At 36.3% G+C, this 13,686-nt stretch overlaps 1 protein-coding gene across 1 annotated transcript in view; it reads right to left on the bottom strand.

Annotated features, from left to right (window-relative positions):
- Nucleotides 1-1,560: 1,560 nt before the first annotated feature.
- Nucleotides 1,561-13,686, bottom strand: part of USO1 (USO1 vesicle transport factor) — an 89,687-nt gene continuing 77,561 nt past the window's right edge. The window contains exons 18-24 of the mRNA XM_003832309.5: nt 11,501-11,639; nt 10,470-10,633; nt 9,193-9,279; nt 6,717-6,815; nt 5,233-5,340; nt 3,400-3,615; nt 1,561-2,568 (exon numbers count right to left, since the gene is read on the bottom strand). Of these exons, the coding sequence (XP_003832357.1) occupies nt 2,479-2,568; nt 3,400-3,615; nt 5,233-5,340; nt 6,717-6,815; nt 9,193-9,279; nt 10,470-10,633; nt 11,501-11,639 (903 nt within the window). The 3' untranslated portion in view covers nt 1,561-2,478. The remainder of the gene's footprint in view (nt 2,569-3,399; nt 3,616-5,232; nt 5,341-6,716; nt 6,816-9,192; nt 9,280-10,469; nt 10,634-11,500; nt 11,640-13,686) is intronic.

Genomic DNA, 13,686 nt, shown 5'->3' on the forward strand with positions numbered 1-13,686 from the left:
ATCATGAGACCCTTAACTGGTTGTAACAAAACTATGAAACATAAGGGTTTGCTTTTTCTATCAGCATAATTTCAGACCAGTAACTCAACCCATTAAAATGTGAGCTGTCACTTTACCTCTTTTAGTAACTTTGGGTACTCTTTTCTTTTGGAGGTGCTAGAGGTATAAACTACACTTGAATAAGTTTCAAATCATAAGGACAAATATGGTTTCATGCTTTATGATTATTGCTCCACTACTGTAGCCCTGGGCTGTCCCAGAGGAAAGAGCATGTGCTAAAGCAAAGTGAGAAAGGAGAAAGCAGAATTTATGTCATCTGTCATGTCTGTTTGGAATGCTGTAACAAAATACCATAGATCAGGTGGTTTATAAACAACAGAAATGTACTTATCCCAATTCTGGAGGTTGGGAAGTCCAAGATCAAGGCATTGGCAGTTGTGCTGTCTGGTCAAGGCCCACTTCCTCATAGACACATCTTCTCACTCTACTCGCACATGGCGGAAGGGCAAGGTGTCTCTTCAGGGCCTCTTTCATAAGGGCACTAATCCCATTATTGAGACCGCTGTCCCCAAGACTGTATTGTCTTCCAAGGGCTCCATTTCCCAATACCAACACCTTAGGGGTAAGAATCTTATCTATTGTACTAAGGACTCCAAACCGTAGGCACCTGCCATAGCTCACTGTGGTGAAGATGGAGAATGGTGGGAGTGTGGGGTCGGAGAGGTAACAACCGGACTGGAGACAGAGACCAGTTTAGGATGCTCACCAGCAAAAAATTACAGCTGGGGTTGGGAAGATGTCCCTTTGGCTCTGGGCTGAACTGTGCAGCTATGAGGCCTCCTGTCTTCTCTACTACAAGCCATCCTGAGTGACTGAGTTCAGCACAGCAGCACTGATTCTGCTGATGTTTCTTAATGAAGATCTTGGTGTTCTGTATTTACAAATTCTCACTCCTGATCCATTTTTCTTTAACCGTACGTTAGCCTGAAAGGTAGTCATTAACTCATGGTTCATTATGTGGTGTCAACTTTAGGAAGACCTCACCTATCTGAGCTGGTCTGGTGACAGTAATACAGTTCTTTCTCTGATGGCAAGTGCCACCTTAGGATGGCAGTAGTGGTGGAACATGGGCACAGTGCAGCATTCACGAGTGCTCTGTAACACACAGCTGTCTCCTTCATCAAGACAGTGACCTTCCTTCTCTTTCAAAAGTTGTGTCCTATTCCTGACCCCAGAAGGCAGATAAATACGTTATTTTCTAGCCCAGGCTATCTTGTCTTTAAGTAAACCCACTTCTTTAACAGGAAATCATTGCCAAGAACTCCAGTGCTGAATTTAAAAACGTCCAAACCCTTTTCCAACCTCTTCTACTTCTGTACTTCTAACCCCCTCCAATCTTAGGGAATCATAATCATTGGTTTTAAAGAAGATTGTTTTTAACATTCAGTTATAGTTGTGTACCCCTAATAAGAAAAGTCGCCTCATCATTTTCACTTGCCTCATCTTTTATTAAGAATAAAATACTTTTAAGATGTAAAAAAAGGGAACCATGACCAAGGATTAAGTGAACGTATCTATTTTTATTATGAAACATTAAATTTTGACACATTGCCTCATTTGCTTTTTTAAAATCTATTATCTGACTTAAACCTATTCAGCAAAAATGCCAATAAATTATATTAATCATACTTTGGGTCTTTTTAAAACTAGGAACATAATATGTTTTATGATAAACAATAATACTAAATCTGAGTTGTATGAACTGTTAACTTGAAATTTGTTTTAGATGTTTAGCTTAAAACAAAAAGAAAACCAATCACATTAATACACTGTTGCAAAAGTTTCTCCGGAATGCCCTCCACATCACTGTGTGTCAGCATCCTTCGGCTTCTTCACTGAGGTATGGAATGCAGCCATATGTAGGTGTCAAGGCACTCATTCTAAGCTATCCTATCCTGCACATCTTAGCAATCACATTAGATGGAGGGCTGATGATATGCACTAACTCCCAGCCCAGGCTATCTTGCTTTTAAATAAACTAATTTCTTTAAAAGAAAATCATCAACTAAGGACTCAAATGCTGAATTTAGAAATAATAATTCCAATTCAATACACATTCAATCAAATGTGTTAGTACTTAAAAGTCACAAATTTTGCAAAGTAAACAACCAATGAACTAAGGCAAATAGCATTGTCACCACATGCCTTAAAATCGTATATTTTTGGTGTTTGAAGCTCTTTGCAAATTACATTTTGGGACAGTTCAGATGGATTTAAATAAAAGATGTGTGTTCTACATAAATTCAGTTTTAAGGTTTTCAACACGGATGGCAACATTACAAAAATATATCAATAGTCTTAATAGTGAATGTTTTCCACCTGGTTTCTAAATCTTTATTTTCCGTGGAGGTAAACCAAAGTTTAGAGTCCATCTTCAGAGTTATGATATAATCTCTATTGTTCCTAGAGATTTGAAAACTAGATATGATCTAGATCCTTGCCAGGATCTTCACTTTCATCATCCTCATCCTCTTGGTCTCCAGATTCAAGTTCATCCTCTTCTTCAACCTAGAGGAAAAAGACGTATTTAATATTGTGACAATCTGTTCATGTCACATTCAACATTTAACAATATATACTACTGATAATTTTTTTTTTTTTCTGAGATGGAGTTTTGCTCGTTACCCAGGCTGGAGTGCAATGGTGCGATCTTGGCTCACTGCAACCTCTGCCTGCCAGGTTCAAGCGATTCTCCTGTCTCAGCCTCCCGAGTAGCTGGGATTACAGGTGCCTGCCACCAAGCGCCCTGCTAATTTTTGTATTTTTAGTAGAGATGGGGTTTCACCATGTTGGCCAGGCTGGTCTCGAACCCCTGACCTCAGGTCATCTGCCCACCTCAGCCCCCCAAAGTGCTAGGATTACAGGTGTGAGCACTGTGCCCAGACAAATTTTGTATTCTAGTAACTACAGTAGAATATAAGCCATCTGATTTCTTTGATTTGATGCCAAGGCTCTCTGTCATTTCTAATATGAATGAGATATATCAGTTAACTTTGCTGATAAATGGCTACACCTCTTTACACACAAATCTGAAACAAACATGGCAAAAGATAATGACATGCTTGGGTGACTACAGTCTTGTTACCAATCAAATCAATTCACTTTCTAGGCTTACGGTCCAAAAGAAAATAGTCTATAAGTACTGAAAACTGAACCTAATCTGTGTATTAAGTAAATTCAATAAAAACAGTGAAAACAGTATAGATGGTACCATATTCATGAACCCACATATCCATTCCTATAATACAGGCACAACTTTTCCATGTTACATTAAAAATCTTTTAAATGCATTATACTAAAACATAATACAAATCATTTTTGGAGACATTTTAATCTTACTGGATGACCAAGATCCTTGAGTTTATTCTTCAATGACAGTATTTTCTGATCTTGATCGGCCAAGAGCACCAAGAGATCATCTTGTTCTTTTTTAGAATCTGTAATTTCCAACTCTAGTTTGTCTTTCTCAGTTTGTAAAATGGCAATGGTACTATTAGATGAATCCAGCTGCTCTTTAATGGCAGTTCTTTCCTCAGACAGAGCTTTAATTTCATTCTAGGAAAAGAAAGGTGAAAGGCAGGAATCTAAAATTAGCACTCACTTTCCTAGAGTTTTTAATAAATAGTTTCTTTCTATGACAAATCACTGTACCTGTTCAACCTAAGGAATTTAGGGGTGGAGGTTAAGGGTACAGGAGGTTTAACACACACACTAACATGAATTTATTAGACTGTTCATCAAAAATGGTTATTGCCAAAAAATAGTTTAACATCCAAAAAATAGTTTTAGTTAGCTATCCCTGAAAACACCTTTAAGAGACTTAAAAAAAACAGTACCATTTCAGATAATCAAAGGAGTAAACAGAAACACAAAGCATTTTACAGAACAAGTCTGATTAGTACCAGAATTTTAGAACTCAAAGCTCAAGTTAAAAAAAATTTTTTTATCCCAACTTCAAGCATACAATTAAATGAAAATAACTTCAAATAAAAATCTATGGTTTAAAAATAAAATAATTTGGCCACAATCCAAAAAGCACAATTATACATTATTTTCCTTATTTTCCTTAATGTGACCTCATTCCTTTCTTCATGCTATTTATTCTGATGTCTCTGTCACACAATAATATGCTGACAGGATTTAATGTGCCTGTGTTCCACGGCTTATGGAAAGCCTACATGTGGCTTGTGTATTAGCTAAATTTGTACTCCTTGTTTTGTTATTGTGATTAGATGTTGATCTTAAAAAGAAAACACAGGCCGGGTGTGGTGGCTCACGCCTGTAATCCCAGCACTTTGCGGGGGGCCAACGCGGGCAGATCACCTGAGGTCAGGAGTTTGAGACCAGCCTGGCCAACATGGCGAATCCTCGTCTCTACTAAAAGTACAAAAATTAGCTGAGCATGTTGGCAGGTGCCTGAAATCCCAGCTACTCAGGAGGCTGAGGCAGGAGAATCGCTTGAACCTGGGAGGTGGAGGCTGCAGTGAGCTGAGATCATGCCACTGCACTCCATCCAGCCTGGAACACAAAATTGAGACTCCGTCTCAAAAAAAAAAAAAAAAAAAAAGAAAGAAAAAAATATTTTCAATAAATTTTACTTTTATAGTACATGCATATGTATGCTTATCTTACATATTATCATTATTTGAAATAGTATTTTAAAAGCTTCATTTGTGGCTGGGTGCGGCAGCTCACGCCTGTAATTCCAGCATTCCAGCACTTTGGGAGGCCAAGGCAGGTGGATCACGAGGTCAAGAGATGGAGACCATCCTGGCCAACGTGGTGAAACCCTGTCTGTACTAAAAATACAAAAATTAGCTGGGTGTGGTGGTGCACGCCTGTAGTCCCAGCTACTCAGTAGGTTGAGGCGGGAGAATTGCTTGAACCTGGGAGGCAGAGGTTGTGGTGAGCCGAGATCGCGCCACTGTACTCCAGTCTGGTGACAGAGCGAAACTCCATCTCAAAAAAACAAAACAAAACAAAAAAACCCAAAACAAAAAAAATCTTCATTTGTGCCATCTTAAATCATCAATATAGGAGTGAAAATGTTGTGAGATAAAATTACACATCATTAGCTTTCTTCATAAATCTAAGAATTTGAAAGATATATAAAATTTCCTAGAGTTCATTTCATATTATATGCAGTAAATAAACGTTGCACCAAAAACAAACCTTTAACTCTTTGGTCTCTTGTAATAATGCTGACAGTCTTCCTTCTACATCAGTAGTTTTGGTGGCTATTATAGTCTCGGTCTCTCCTTGTACCTCAACTGATTTTGCCTGAAATTAGAAATTGGAAAAAAAGATGTCTCTTAAACATTACAATCAATATGAACTCCCAAAGGGTTAATTTTTTTGCCATTTTGATATTTTACTTTCACTAACAGAAGATATAATTCCTTATGTATTTATGTGCAACAAAGTGCTCTCCACTGTCAGATGAGCTGTTCCCACATGGAAGAGCATCAAATCTCATAAGAGTACGAGGAAGGCTGGGCTAAGGTGCCTCAAGGTAGGTAAGCCCAGAAAAGTAATCAGCAAGGCAGCTCTAATGTAACTGTAACCCAGCATTTAATAAACACAGAATATTTTTCAAAGCCTTTCCTTCATAAATTTCCTATAAGTCCATACTACCACCTTAGATAGGTAGATAAATTGAGCCAAATATCATTATTAGTGAAATGCAAATCTTTTCTCAAGTGCTAGAGGAGACACTCCTGAATAACAGTTTTTCAGTCTTTCCTTGTCTTTTTTCTAAAATACTAGGAAGTCGGGTGGTGACACAACAAATATCTAAAAATGTGGAAGTAGCTTTGGAACTGTGTAATGAGTAGAGGCTGTAAGAGAGGTGCATGGTAGACAAAGCCTGCATTACCTTGATGAGACTGTTGCTAGAGATATGGACATTAAGTGATTCTGGTGAGAGCTCAGAAAGAAAAGAGCGGAGTTGGAGAGAAGCTTCATGGTCATAGTGAGAAGAAGAATGCTGGCAGAAATATGAATGTTAAAGGTGCTTTTGGTGAGGTCTCAGATGAAAACTAGGAACATGTTACTGGGAATCGGAGGAAAGGCAATCCTTGTTATAAAGTGGCAAATAACTTGGCCAAATAGTGTTGCAGTGTTTTGTGGACAGCAGAACTTGTAAATAATGAATTTGGATATTTTACTGAGGTTTCTAAGCAAAGTGTTGGAGTGCAGCCTGGTTTCTCCTTGTTGCTTAAAGTTAAATGTGAGAGAAGAGAGATAAATTGAAGAAGAAATTGCTAAGCAAAAAAGAATCAGAATTAGAAGATTTGGAAAATTCTCAGTTTACCTATATTGCAAAAGTATGAGAAGGAATGTTCTGGAGAAAACAACAACGGTTTCTGAATATTTTATGATAGCAGAAAAACTGCCAGCTTGGACTGAAGGGACAGAAATAGAATGTAATACCAGCAAAATAAACTATTAAGTAACTGAATAAACTAATCTGGTGAGACTGACTATAAAACGACTGTCACCATGAACATGAAGCCTATGTTACTAGAATACCGGCTAGTAAGTAATCTAAAGAGAAGGTGCTATCTGATGAATTTGTTTCTTTTTAATTGTGGCTAAGAAATAATACATCAACCTTGTCTTTATTACCTTCCAGAGAAAAAAGAGAAAATACTTACAAACGCTTCTGTTTTCTGTAACAGTTCCTGCTTTTCTGTCTGTAGTTTGGTGATCTCCACAGATTGTGAGTTTAACTGAGACTTTAAAGTTGCCAGTTCCTAAGAGACAAAAATAGTTGAGTCATAACATTAAATGGTATTAATTTCATCAAGGAAATATTTACAGGGAGACATTTAAAAAAATGATTTACAACCTCCTAGTTTTAAAATCTAACTCTAAAGAACTATTCTTGAACTTTGGGTTCAAGATGGAAAATTCAACACATTCATTTACCTCTGCTCCCTCCTGAAATCCCATGCAAAAAAAAAAAAAAATCATAAAAGACAGGAAGGGAGGGGAGAAGGAAGAAAGAAAGGAAGGATGGGAGGGAGAGAGGAAGAAACCCACAAAAACAAGAACAGTAAGAGAAGAGAGCAATTGGGGAATTTTGAGAAAGCAAGTAACAGTGATAACTAACTCAGCACACCTGAGAAAGCTGAAAGCTAGGATGACCACTGAGAAAGTTAAGATAGTACCTGACTTACAATGAATGCATTAACTACCAGAAAGGTTAGGAACTGGTATCATTAGATACCTCTGGAAGTACAGATAAAAATGAGGTTAAAAACTGCAGGCCTGGTTAAAAGACTATTTAAGAAATAGATCATCAGATCCCTGTCTCAATCTTAGGCATCAGGCAACCGTTCCTCCTTTCCTGGATGAAGACTTGAGGTTTATTATGTGGCTGGGCAAAACAGGACATCTTTAGACTAGGGACCACCAAACACAGATGAAAGCAGTAGTACTATAATGAAAACCAGGGTATTAATTGAAAGTTTTTATTAATGTTGAATTTCCAAACTTCTCACCTTCTCCTCCCCCAAAAAAAGTACAGGAAAAGAAAGGCAATTATAACAATGGCTCTCAGCAGGAGTGATTTCTCCCCATATCCCCCCATCCCCGAGGACATTTGGTAATGTCTGGAGACACTGAGTAAGTGGTGGGACAATGGCAAGTAAAAGGCTCTTTTCTTTTGGTTCTCTTTAAAATTTCTATCATGTACATTTGTGGCTTTTCTAATTTATTTTGTTTAGTTATTAAAATGAGTTATAGTTTTCTATATATAGTACTTTACTATATATTATAAAAAACAAAACTATCACTTAAAAATACATATATTTTAACAATCTAAAGTTTATAAAAGTAAATAAACTGGAGAAAGTAAAAAAACTAAAAGGCAATTCTCTTTTTATAAAAATATCTAATTAAAGTTTCACTGGGAAACATAATTAAATGGCTTATTTTTACTTAGAATTTACAAACTAAGGCTATATATTAGTAACTTAATTCCCTTTAATTTTAATACAGTTCTAGTATAGGTACACTTAATAAAACCAAAAGAGCATATTAATCTTCCCACACAAATAAAACATTGTGAACAAATATTGGAGACCTGAAAATCCTCAAATGATAAGTGATTCTTTTTTTAAAAAAAGGTCAGATATTTAGAATCTACTCTGAGGTACATGGACATTATCAAAATAAGACAAAATTTCTCTATGTTCAGTCATTTCTCTTTCAAAGCAGCCATGTCAGTGGACTAGGGCCAGTTGCTTAGTGGAGAGAGAAGGAAGACAGTTAGTCCTAGGTTAGTGAGGATGGTCATTTTTTAGTATTGCTTGGATTAAAAAAAAAAAGAAGTATGCATTTCTTTTATAATAAGAAAGAAAGGAGGGAAAGAAGAAAAGAGAGAGAAGAAAAGAGAGGAGGAAAGAAAAACAACCCCAGAACCTGTTTAGGGATAATATACTCTAGAGTTTTCTTCCAATTGCTACATTATTTAATTGTAAGTATACAGAGTTCATTTCTCTCTTTTGATTCTTTTCTTGAACAATACATTTAAATTTTTTCATTGGATAAAGGTAAATCTGTATGATCTAGTTTAACAGGAATTTATAAATACTATAAGCAAGTAAAAAAAGTTTAACTTGCTTTTCTAGATGTTATAAATTACCACAGAAAAAGTTTATTTTGCTTTTTAGCTGGAGTCATTTAATTGAGATATAGGTAAGTTTACCTTTCTTCTCTTTTCCAATTCTAAATTCTATATTTTCTAGACAAAACAGTTTAAAAACCCCATACATTTAGTCAAGCAATTATCATAGTATATTAAAATTAGGCATAAGATTTTACATTTTCATATTTGCAAGTTATAAATTTAAATTTTTCCTTGTTAGTTCACTGATAATCTATAAATAACATGGGTGAGATGCTGAGATTTTTTAAAAGGAATACCTCTGAAAAATAAAAACACAATAAAAAGCAAAGCACTATTACCATATAAATAGAAACAGCTTCTGGATTTTCAAATGGCTGTCTTAACTTAAATTTTACTTACAATTGCTAATACAGTTCTAGATTTGTGAAACTATAGGGCTGTTATTCTATTATAATTAAAACATGACAAAGTAGAATTGGATCAAAGTGGAAAATTACCTGTTTTAATTCTGCAACTTGTTCAGAATCTCTAGCTGAAACTATTGCTGAAGACTGTTCATTTGTGCCAGATGTTTGGGAAGATTTCTGCAAATAGCACAAAAATAAACTATAAAATATATTCAGTCTAAAGAGATGAGAAAAAAAAACAGAACTGTACACATATAAACTATATCATATGTGCTTACCAAAAAATTCACACCAACCTTTTAATTTTTATGCCCAAGATAAAATTCCAACACAGCACATATTGTCTACAACTTTTTCATGGCTAAAAATCCATTTGTAGGCTGGGTGCGGTGGCTCATGCCTGTAATCCCAGCACTTTGGGAGGCCAAGGCCAGTGGATTGCTTGAGCTCAGGAATGCAAGATCAGCCTGGGCAACACGGTGAAACCCAGTCGCTACTAAAATACAAAAAATTAGCCGGACGTGGCAGCGTGCACCTATAATCCCAGCTACTCGGGAGGCTGAGGCAGGAGAACTGCTAGAACCTGGGAGGTGGAGGTTGCAGTGAGCCGAGATTGTGCCACTGCGCTCCAGACTGGGCTAACAGAGCGAGACTCTGTCTCTAAAGAAAAAAAAATAAAATTTTTATTTTACCGAGCAATTTATTAAATCTAAGCATTTACCTGCGTTCATATGGAGAAAGAGCATAAAAGCAGACAAAGCAGACATTTATTAAATAATTTCCACCTATTAGAAGAGTAAATTAAATCTCACAACAATGAACTAGACATTACCACTACCATTTTATAGATCAGGAAACAAGTTTAAAGAGGTTAACTAAATTGCTTAAATTCAATGAGCCATTGAAGCTTAAACAGTTTGACTCTAAAGCTCATCCTGTAAAATCTTTTTTTTTTTTTTTTTAGATGGAAAGTCTCCCTCTGTCGCACAGGCAATGAGGTGAAGTGGGGTGATCTCGGCTCACTGCAACCTCCACCTCCTGGGTTTAAGAGATTCTCCTGCCTCAGCCTCCTGCGTAGCTGGGACTACAGGTGCCTGCCACCATGCCCGGCTAATTTTTGTATTTTTAGTAGAGACAGGGTTTCGCCATGTTGGCCAGGCTAGTCTTGAACTCCTGACCTCAGGTGATCCGCCCACCTCAGCCTCCCAAAGTGCTAGGATTACAGGCGTAAGCCACTGTGCCTGGCCCATCCTGTAAAATCTTAACATACGATATTCTGGCTTAAGAGATCCAAGGGGAAAAAAAAAAGGCAGGATAATGAGAACCACTCTTGAACTCTTAGTTTAACTTTTTAAACATTTACTTACCATATTTTCAATCACAGAGTCCTTTTCAGTCAGCTGGCTTTGTAAAAGTTCCTGATTACGTTTTAATTCTTCTATCTCTTCTCGCAATCTACCAATTTCTTCTGGCTGAATGCCATTCATCTGAGCCCCCTCACTGTAAGAACCTTGATGCTGATTGTCTTTTCCTGTTAGACAGACATAACATTTTAAAAGCCAACGGGAAACTTCAGTTTTTCATTTTTGAAGTAGAAGATTCAAATATGTAATTTTCTTCATTCAATTACTTTGGCAGCACTTTTGCAATCACATTTCATCTTTGCAGAATGGTATATTGATAAAAATAGTGAACCGATAGTATTTTCCAGATTTCTGGGAGAAAAAACAGCACAGCCTTGACTAAACTGCATGGTCTGGTGATCTATGATTAAGAATTACAGTAATTTTAATTCCAATTCTGTCAATTGAATATGAGAAAATAAAATCCTTTTAAAAAATCTTCACAAGCACCGTAGGATAATACTATTTAAAAGCAGTGGAGCTCTTGCCATTTTCCAGGCACAACTTAAATTTTTCATTTATTATATCATTTAGTTCTCAAATGTTATTACTATCTTCATTTTGCAGAAGAGGAAACTGAAAGATTACAGCGGTCATTCTTAATCAGCTATACATTAGAATCACCTGGTGGGCTTATACTAGTTACTGATCCCTGGACCTAATCCCAGATTTATTAAATCAGAAACGCTATTGTGGTATCAGCATTGGTATTTTTTTTAATAAAAGCATCTCAGGAGATTCTAATATACAGCCAGGGTTGAGAATCAATGGGCCAGATAAACAGGTAGCAAGAAGCTTGGACTTCAATCTCTAAAGGTCCAGTCTTAACTGCTCTTAACTATCATGCTATTTTGCTTTAAACTCCGATTTACATTTTTGTCACCATGATTAAGGTTAGAAAAATACTAGTCCACAGAAAGAATCTTTTACTTTGTCTAGCTCTTGAGGAAAGAATGACCTGAGTGCTATCATAGTGATGGCTTAGCTATGCTTACCTAGCTGTATTTTAAGAAGATTATACTGGTCTTTGTGCTGCTGGATCTGTGATACTTGCTGTGTGACTGCCGTCTGGAGCTGTTCATTTTGACATTTTAATGTAGAAACCTGCTGCCTTAATTCCTCAAGTTGGAGATCCTGTGAAACAAAACATAATTCATGTGTTTTAAAGTCATACTAGTTAGCATTAAGAAGGTGAACACATTTTAAAAATTAGAGGTCATATTGGGACAGTATGCTAAAGTGCTTAACACTTCCAAAATCATTCAGTAATTAAGCAACTTGGTGTGTTAATATATCCATCAAGGCCAATTAACATGCAGCAGAACTACAAGATTTCAAAGAAGGCTCCATTAATAAACATCATGGCATAGCCTGCAATTATAGTGGGAAATAAAATGAAAAAACTCCATTTTATGGTCATAAAACCATTTAAAAATTTACATCAAACTATTTAAGAAATTTAGTATATGTATGTATACATATGCTTCTATATTATTTTTAATATTAAAAGCCAATGAGAAAACAAATAAAGGAAATTGAAAAAAGAGCTTCCAACTTTTACCATCATAATAAAACTATAGTTGGTATTTGATGTATTTTTTTTCTTTTTTTTTTTTGAGACGGAGTTTCGCTCTTATCGCCCAGGCTGGAGTGCAGTGGCGCAATCCAGCTCACTGCAACCTCTGCCTCCAAGGTTCAAGCAATTCTCCTGCGTCAGCCTCCTGAGTAGCTGGGATTACAGGCGCCTGCTGCCATGCCCAGCTAATGTTTTTGTATTTTTAGTAGAGACGGGGTTTCACCATGTTGGCCAGGCTGGTCTCAAACTCCTGACCTCAGGTGATCCACCGGTCTCAGCCTCCCAAAGTGCTGGGATTACAGGCGTGAGCCACCGTGCCCGGCCGGAATTTGATGTATTTCTTTATTTTCTTCTAATTTTTTCCCAATCCATGGTTTAAAATTTGTCATAATAGGTATATATATAATTATGTAGCCTTTAATCTACTTAACATTCTATCATAATTTCCCCATATTGCTACATAGTTTTCAAACCATAATTTTTAATCCTATCTAATTAAGTAGATGCAATACAATTTATATTCAATGTTTTTGATGCTAAGGTTGCTTTCCATTTTTTTTCTTTTCTTTCTTTCTTTTTTTCTTGGGTTTTTTTTTTTTTGAGACAGAGTTTTGCTTTTGTTGCCCAGGCTGGAGTGCAATGGTGCGATCTCAGCTCACTGTAACCTCCACCTCCCAGGTTGTTCAAGCGATTCTCCTACCTCATCCTCCTGAGTAGCTGGGATTACAGGCATGTGCCACCATCCCCAGCTAATTTTTTCTATTTTTAGTAGAGACAGGGTTTCTCCATGTTGGTCAGATTGGTCTCGAACTCCCGACCTCAGGTAATCTGCCCACCTCGGCCTCCCAAAGTGCTGGGATTACAGGCATGAGGCACCGTGCTCAGCCACTGCACTCCAGCCTGGGCAACAAGAGCGAAACTGTCTCAAAAAAAAAAAAAAAAAAAAAAGAAAAGAAAAAGAAAAATGGAAAGCAACCTCAGCATCAAAAACACTGAATATAAATTGTATTGCATCTACTTAATATTGCTTTCCATTTTTCAAAGTGACAAATTTCATTACATTATCTATTTTAGTCCATATAATTGTTTTCCTGAATTTTGGAGAATTCCCTTAGGATGAATTATCAAATGTCATTCAAAGGATATAAACATTTTATAGTTCTAGATGCTTGTGGACTAATGCCAAATAGCATTCTAAATGGTAAGAATATTTAAAATGAACATTTCTAAGGAAGAGTCATTAGAGTAATTGTGTCAATCACTCTTTTCTTTTGCCAAATCAACTGTATTTGCAGCCCCAAGTATAGACTCTATATCACATTCCAACTATTTGTTTTTTTCACTGTTCCAAAGATATTATTACATTTTAGCAACTGGAAATGACTCCATCTTTGTACCCAGATATAGATGAAAAATCCTAATAACCATAGGTAGTTTGATGATTCAAATTTTACCATTCTAAGATTATAATTTATTGATTGATTTACTTTTAAACTGAAAAGCTTAGAATGAATGCTAAATATACCACAATATTTTCATTCTTTCTTAAAATTTTAATCTCAGTAGGCTGGGCGCGCTGGCTTATGCCTATAATCCCAGCATTTC

The sequence above is a fragment of the Pan paniscus genome, chromosome 3, assembly GCF_029289425.2.
Source record: "Pan paniscus chromosome 3, NHGRI_mPanPan1-v2.0_pri, whole genome shotgun sequence".
Lineage (NCBI taxonomy): Eukaryota > Metazoa > Chordata > Mammalia > Primates > Hominidae > Pan > Pan paniscus.